Source organism: Pezoporus flaviventris, unplaced genomic scaffold (assembly GCF_033815535.1).
Source record: "Pezoporus flaviventris isolate CSIRO_AGI_PZ_B2104156 unplaced genomic scaffold, CSIRO_AGI_Pfla_v1 ptg000078l, whole genome shotgun sequence".
NCBI classification, from domain to species: Eukaryota; Metazoa; Chordata; class Aves; order Psittaciformes; family Psittacidae; genus Pezoporus; species Pezoporus flaviventris.
The window spans coordinates 10505341-10513434 of record NW_026892626.1 but is presented as its reverse complement, the minus strand read 5'-3'; the positions used below and the strand labels follow the sequence as shown (position 1 = coordinate 10513434).

The 8094-nt window shown below is 45.5% G+C and overlaps 1 protein-coding gene across 2 annotated transcripts; it reads left to right on the top strand.

The window, feature by feature from the left end:
• Positions 1 to 329: 329 nt before the first annotated feature.
• On the top strand, positions 330 to 6956 carry GDE1 (glycerophosphodiester phosphodiesterase 1). 2 transcript variants are annotated; one of them, XM_061473309.1, is made up of 6 exons: positions 330 to 632; positions 2279 to 2454; positions 3432 to 3537; positions 4277 to 4369; positions 5349 to 5560; positions 5954 to 6956. In XM_061473309.1, the coding sequence occupies exons 1-6, from the start codon at positions 378 to 380 to the stop codon at positions 6099 to 6101; spliced, it is 990 nt and encodes a 329-aa protein (XP_061329293.1). In that variant the 5' UTR covers positions 330 to 377; the 3' UTR covers positions 6102 to 6956. The 2 variants fall into 2 exon arrangements, with proteins under 2 accessions (XP_061329293.1, XP_061329294.1); XM_061473310.1 differs by lacking the exon at positions 4277 to 4369.
• The last annotated feature ends 1138 nt before the right edge of the window (positions 6957 to 8094 follow it).

Here is an 8094-nt window from a genome sequence, read left to right as displayed (position 1 = left end):
TGTGTCCACAAGCAGGCGTGAGGGACAGTTAGCTACACAGCGTACACAGCTAGCTCTATCACATTTATGCTTAACCTGGAACCCCCCGCACCTCGCACCATTGCTCTGACCATTACCTGAGGGCAGGGGGGGCTCCCGCCACCGCCTCCCCCGGCCCTCAGCGCGGCAGGGGGCGGGGACAGCTGGTTGGCTGCAGGCTTGGGAGCGGCGGGCACCGATTGGCTGCTGGCGGCTGAGCTGGGGCGGGGCGGTGTTGCTGTCGCTGTCGCCCCAAGGCGTGTTCGCGGTCTCGGTGCTGTCCGGCCCGGCTGTGCCCGGCTCGGCTCGGCTCGGCTCGGCTCGGCTCGGCCCGGCCCGGCCCGGCGGGCACCGCCGCCATGTTGTGCCGCGGGGAGGGCCTGCTGGGGTCGCTCACGGCTCTGCTGGTGGTGGCGCTGGCGCTGAGCCGCAGCCCGGCGTTGTCCGGCCTCCTGACTGCCGGCCTCTACCTGGCGCTGCACCTCTTCAGCCTGGAGCCCGCCGCGCCCCAGAGCGCACAGCGCGTCCTGCGGCCCCGCGGCACCGCCGCCCGCATCGCCCACCGCGGCGGCGCGCACGACGCGCCCGAGAACACGCTGGCGGCCATCCGACAGGTCAGCATCCAACAGGCCTCACTGCGCCCCGAGCCGCTCCTCTCCGACCCGGCGGCCCCAGCCGCCAAGAGACGTGCGGGGCCCGGACGAGGTTCGAAGTGTGAGGCGAAGCTGCCCGATGCTCTGCAGAGAGCGGGCGAGGCCCGGGAGCCCGTCTCCCCGTAAGGCCGGTGTCGAGGCAGAAGTAGGTGGGCAGCACTACGGGCCTGTGGGGTCTGTTTGAGGACCTGCCTTCTCAGCAGGCACCAAGCCCTCCTCGCGCTGAGTAACTCCAGCTTCTTCCACCTGCCACCGGGGAGCTGTGTATGGATGTCAGTCCTTCATCCCGGAGCGGGATCAGAACGGTTTGGTCAGGTTCGAGACTCGGGGGAGCTGGTGGATATTTTAGCAGTGTAGCAATAATGAAATACTGTGTTTTGCTGATGTTGCAACAGAATATAGAGAGCAGACAGCAATCTAGTAACAGCTTGTTTGCTGTCTCAGCCTTGAAGATCTGTAATGAGAAGCCGCAGTCGCGGCAAGATCTGATATTGTGAGAACTCCACTGGTACAGCCCTGCCATGAAACTTAACTGCTGCCTCATTTGCGAGGCACCGTGGTGCTGCCAGGGTTCAGAAGGTGCTTCTGAGAACCATCTGAAACCGTGATTAGCAGCCTCTCAACGCAGTGTACCTGTGATGATGGGACGTTGCTGCTCTGATCATTTCTTACCTTTGGGCAAGGCAAGGCTTGCTCTTCTGACAAAGCCTGAAGCTGTGCAATATACTAACTTGGCAGGTACCTCTGGAGTAACCTCTAGTGGTGTAGCCTCTGGGTTACATGCCTGGCATTTGTCTTTCTGCTGTGTTGGCCCTTTTCCCAGGAGGGCATTTGCCCTTGAGAACAATTCAACTTGCTTGCAGTTCACTTGGGTGCGCTTCTGAGGAGTTCCTGGGAAAGAGCCAGGGGAGGAGCAGGATGTATGAAATGCTTTAAGGCAGCCCAGCTGCTTATTGCTCTCCAATATGGGCATTCCTCAGTCAGGAGCATGGATTTTCCTGCATACATCTAGTATTTAGTACAAGCATGGTGTGTGGTGCTTATGGGTGGTTTTTCATCTACTGTGTATGGTGGATTGACCATACTGCATGTGAGTGGTGAATCTGACTCTCACAGGAAATACTGCACCTGTGTGCCATAGAAAGAGGGGTAATAACTTTTCCTTGTGCAAGCAGGCACTATGGTGGCCTGCTCTGACTCTGACTTCTAAGTGTTAATCCATAAATTATCTAAAGTGTAGGCATTTGCTTCCCTTCTCTCTTCAAAATTAACAGAGGACTCAGGGGTTATTAGACCAGAAGGAGAAAGCAGGATTCTTTTCTGCATTTTCATCTTGAAACAGCCCCAGTCCCAAGACTGAGACATTAGCACTGTGGTTTTAGCGGTAAAATAAGTTATATGCTTTCAGTTGATCTATGAATGCTTCTTGCAATAACTTGAATAAAACCTACTTTGTTCCACAGAGCAAGCTTACTGAATAGAACATTACTAGTTTATCTTTTTTTTTTCTTTTTGCCAGAATACAAATTATATCTGTGCCTATATTCAATATCTATAAAGCTTTCTCCTGTTGTGTATGTGATTTTGCTTCTTCTTTTTTCTTTAAGGCAGCTGAGAATGGAGCAACGGGTGTTGAGCTGGATCTCGAATTTACTGCAGATGGGGTTCCCATCCTAATGCATGATGAAACAGTGGAAAGGACAACTGATGGCTCTGGAAGATTGCGTGACTTGACTTTTGAGGAAATTAGGAGGCTTAATCCATCTGCAAAGCACAGGCTATGGTAACTGAACTGTTGCTGTTTCGAAACTACAGTTTCAACAGTGAAAAAAAATATTCTTGGTAAAGAAAATTATTGATTTGATCTATCACTGGTGAAAACTTCTGTAAATTTAAAAATGAGTCCCATATGCTGCTTCTGATTTGAATTTAGAAGTGTATGAGACTGTCTCTCCTTACATATCCTGGCAATCAGAACAGTGGAGCAGAGTCAAGATAATTGGCTTTCAAGGATAAAATCTACAGGCACCTAATGTGAAACAGGTTAATCTATATATAAGCTTCCCCTAATCTGACTGCAGGACACCAGCGATGCTGGGAGTTTCAAGATATGTCAAAATTGGCTTGAGTAATTACTTCTAAAATTAATTTTATTCACATTCATTTCTTGAGTGATTGTGTTTTAGGGATTATAAGCATCAGGATTATACTGTTGAAAAAGAGCCAGACAGATTTCCTGGGTAGCCTCAGGTAGGAGCTGTGATTAGGTCCTTTCCAGTGTATGCAGGAGAAAGTATTTTTATATGTTGCTAACATTTTGATAGCAGTGCAACTTATACAGTATCATAAGTGAATTCTTTTTAGAGGAAGAGCTTTTAGTGTGTGCTCCTGAGACACTGCATTAGGGATTTCCAGGCTCTTGTAAATGTACCAGCTGTGAGTCTGTAGTTCAAGTAGCGTCTTCCCCATCTATTACTGGGAAGGTGATCACTTGAACATAGGCAGTTACCACTAACCAGCTGCTGTGTATTGTCACCTTACCAGGAATAATTTATGGATATGTGAAGCTGCTTCTCCTATATCCTCATTTTATTTGGCTTATTCTGCCAGGATCTGTGATTCTGGCTCAGGGCTAGGGACACAGGCACAGCAGGGTGAAGTCAGAAGGCCCTAGGAAACAGCTCTGTGTAGTTGTGTGCCCTTGCATGTGCACATGTGAATCTTGACTGCATTCCAGTGAGAAGTTCTTTGTCTCTGCAGGAGCAAGTTCCAAGGTGAAAAGGTACCAACTCTGAGAGAAGCTGTTGTGGAGTCTATGCAGCACAATCTTATAATCTACTTCGATGTCAAAGGCCATGCAAATCAGGTACTGCTTGCTGTACTAGACACCTTTTTTCACCTTTTCTCTGGGTTTCTAACCTGCTTTTCTGTTGGTCTCAAACTGATGTGTAGGACAATCCTTTCTCTAATGAATGAGAGTGGGTGTGCTCTTTGTGTCATCCAAAGCTGGGCTGTCAAAGCAAAGACATGTTCCCTCGTCCCATTCTGTTTCCAGGGAAGCTGCAACTTAAAATCAGCATGAGACTTGTGTGACTATTGAGTTCAGCTCACACCACCACCACGAAACAAAGCAAAGTGAATTCCCAGCCTGTGCTGAGGGGAGTTGGTACCTTGTCTTCAGCCTCCAACTAGGGATCCTGCTCTTGTGTGTAATTTGTGTTACTGAAGGCAGATACAGATGATCAGTCATTAAAAATCTATGCAAATTGGAATATTTTCTCTCGCATAGCAAAATATGGAGAAAAAAAAAAAATCCCCTTGAAATAAACTCTAGGTGTGCTTTATTTTATCCACTATATATTTAAGGGTATTGTGAACACCAAGAATGCTACTCACTACTGTAGACAGAATCATGCTTATGTTGTAAAAAATAAAGTGTCATTTCTGTGTTAAAGCTATAAACAATACCCCATTTTTTTCTCCCTGTTTTCCATTTCCATGTTGCTACACAAGTATTTTTCAAGGGGATTATTCTAACAGGACTTTGCAGTGTGTGTATGGGTGTGTGTACAGATATAACAACTGAGTGTCTCTCCAATTGGCAGGCAGTTGATGCCCTGAAACAGCTCTACCTGGAGTTTCCATCTTTATACAACAGCAGCATAGTCTGTTCTTTCATGCCAGATGTTGTGTATAAGGTGATGTTTCCTCAATATTTACTTGGGTTTTTTTTAGTTTTGCCTGGGAATTTGTTAGATACACAACTGCAGTTTGGGATTACTTTTGGGTTGTTAAAACTGCCAAGACTTTTGAAAATGAATGAAGTATACATTTAGTCTGGAAAAGAGGTGGCTCAGGGGGGACTTTGTTGCTCTCTACAACTGCCTGAACAGAGGTTGGAGTGAGGAGGTGGCTGGTCTCCCCTCCCAAGTAACAAGTGATAAGAGGAAATGGCCTCAGGTTGTGCCAGGGGAGGTTTAGATTGGAGATTAGGAACAATTTCTTCACAGAGAGGGTGCTCAGGCATTGGAACAGGCTGCCCAAGGCAGTGGTGGGGTCACCATCCCTGGAAGTGTTCGCAAAGGGTGTAGATGAAGCCCTCAGTGATATGGTTTGGTGGTGGCCTTGGCAGTGCTGGCATAATCGTTGGACTTGATGATCTTGAAGGTCTTTTCCAACCTAGCTGATCCTGTGATTCTATAATGTACAATGTTACTGGATCACTCTGTGCTCATTAAATGCACATAGGAACCTACAGCACTCTGTCCATCCTGAAAGCTGAGTAGAAAAAGGTGCATCGCTTTTACAGTTGGCATATGGCCAGATATCTGTGCACAAGAGACCTATTAAATAGACCTCATGTTCTGATGGAAGTGTAGACTATTCTTAAAACTGCTTCCAAATTCTCATTGCCCTGTCCATTTATTGTGTATTTTATTCCATTGCCTCTTACGCAGTTTTATAACATTAAAGCTGTTGTTTATTCAGTATGTTTTAAAGAAAAAAACAAACAGTGAAATACCATAAACAGCTTTCTAAAAGAGTGACAAAAGGATCAGGAGGGGAAGGGGAGAGCTGCAAATGCAAGCTAGCACTTTGTACCTGACCTCTCACAGTTCATATTTAATGCAGCTTGGTTTTTGTATGAATTAGAGTCTTTTCTCCTTCATCTTCCAGATGAGACAAGCTGACAGAAATGTTGTAACAGCACTAACACACAGGCCTTGGCAACTGAGCCATTTTGGAGATGGGACACCCCGTTTCAGTTCCTCCTGGAAACATCACTTGTATATGATGCTGGATGTCATTCTAGATTGGAGCTTACACAGTTTCTTATGGCGATTGTGTGGGGTTTCAGCTCTCCTTGTACAGAAAAATTTTGTTTCTCAGTAAGTGTTAAGCTTCCTAACATACTGAGAGGTATTACCATTCTGTTAGTACAGAAGGCTGGAGTTAACATAGTACGTGCTAATCAATGTGTTCCGTTCAGTGTTGGGTAAGGTTATTTGAATAATTCCTTTACCCCAAGCTATTTTATTACTTTAAGCCTCTATCACTTTAATCTGTATTTTTATCTTATGCTTTATGTTTGAAGAGGGAGAAAATTGTTGCTTTTGTTGTTTACAGTAATAAAACACAAAAAGATGGCGTTGCAAAAGGATGCGCTGTCATTCTTGATGTGGTAACTGGTGTGAGACTAAAACTCAGCTGTAGCCTCAGCACTGTCTGCCTTAAATATGGTAGTGCCAGCCTTCCTCTTACGGTGTCCTTGTTCCTTGCAGAGACTACGTGAGGCACTGGTCTTCAAAAGGGATTCAGGTGGTTGCCTGGACAGTGAACACGTTTGCAGAGAAAAGCTACTACGAAAGTGTCCTTGAATCCAACTACATCACCGACAGCTTGGTGGAAGACTGTGAACCTCATTATTAGACCTGTGCTGCGCACACACCACCCGAAGTAAGCTCTCTTGCCTGGGCAGCGTGAACTCCCCATCAGGAGGGTACCCACTAGCACAGATGGGATCGCCAGCAGCGGTTCTGTACTTCTGCTCTGTGGTCAGACCTCAAATGCAATAACCTTCTGATGCAACACCAGGGAAAGACAAAGTACAGGAATATGCAGTCTGAGTAAATCACACTCTAACACAAAGGGATCCAGTTTGACAAGTGACCTGTTGCTTTATGGTTCTCAGACTCTTCCTTTGCTTTGTTCAGCTCTTGATTATGAAGCCAAATCGCAATTTTTGGTGGCAAGTTTTAAAGTAATATTTTTTTTTTTTTTTGTAATTTAAACAGTCTGTTCTACAGCTGTATAATAATTTGAGATTGATTTATGGTATCTTAAAAACATCTATATTACTGTTCTTAAAACAGAACCTGAAAATAATGGTGCCAGGTAGAGCATGCGTATGTTTCCCTCCTGCTGCACAGGAAGATGCCTATGCTGTGTTTTGACCTGGAAAAGCAAGCCAAATTTCAGTGTTCAGTGTGTAGACTGTGAGAATCAATGAATAAAACTTGAATAGCTGCCTATCTTCCACACTTTTTAAAGAACCAAGGGAGGATAGAAGGTTATTTCTTCTAATGACACAGAACATGAATGTATTTATTTAAAGAAAACTATGTATTGAATACTGGAAGCAATAGAACAAATGAGAGCTGAAATGTCTTTAACTTTCCTTATTGTTTGGATGATTGAAGGGCACACACAACGATATGTGGGAAACTGTAACCCAGGTTTAACTTGAAATCAAAAGTTACAATAAACAAGTAATCTGATAACTCACAGTTACGGTGTTCTTTATCAGCTGCATGGCAGCAGATTGATGTACGCTGTCAAAGCTAGCGCAGGTTGTGTGCTGTTCTGACATGTAAAAACCCCAGGTATTCCCATCAACATGCAGTGAACAATTTTGGCTCTGCTCTGGAAGGAGCTGGTGGTTAGAGAAGACTGTCAATGCTTAAAAGAGTAGTGTGGAGCCAGCCGTACCATAAGTTAGACTACCTTTTCTTCATGGCCAACACGTGGAGTTACTAAGTTTAATGATTTCATTTCAGGAGAATGTAATACTAATTTCAACGGAAATGAGGAATTTGAGCATTTAACGTGTCACAGGTTGCAGGCTATTCAGACACAGTCTCACAAGACACTGTTGGCTGCATGTAGCAATGTGCATATTTGACCAGGAAGTGTAACCACACTTGAGTAAGGTAGTTCCTTGTGCTGCTTCGATGGTGTTGAATTCAATGTTTCCCTGCTTAGGCACTGCTGTGTTTCAGGTGAGGTGCTGCACTGTGCACTGGGTGAGCACTTCACAAGGTGCTGGGGAAAACTGCCTTTCCCAGAAATGGAACAGCAGACTGGGGGTGCAGCTGGGTACTGTACTTTGGATATAAATGCTCTTGAGAGCCTGCCTCATGGTTAGAATTGTTTCTCATTCACAGAGCCAACTGGGGCTCTTAAAAAAACTTCTATAAACGATGGTTTGCCTACAAAAGAGACAAAGTGTAATTAAAAAAAAAACAGTAAAAATCAGTCATTGGTAGAAAGAACTACACAATTGTCCCAGTTAAGGTAAGTCCAAACCTATGAATTAGCAGCAGATTAATGCTGCCTTCTGCAAGGGGTGATGGATTTTTTTGCTTGTACCTTTAGCTATAGCTAAGCATGAAGAAACATAGGAGTAAGGAGCTGATTTTTAATGGCAGGATAAGACAAACCCTCTTCAGTTCATGTCCCTCATCTACCCTGCACTGCAGAACCACCACACCTCACCTCCTGGTGCACATCCTATCACACGTGTATGCTATGCTTGTGACCTCTACCTCTGCTGCTATGTTCTACAGGCACTCCCTGAGCAGCCGGCGGGAGGCCAAGTGCCCGTTGCTATACGAGTTGCTGGCACTGGAGTCATCGTCCTCAG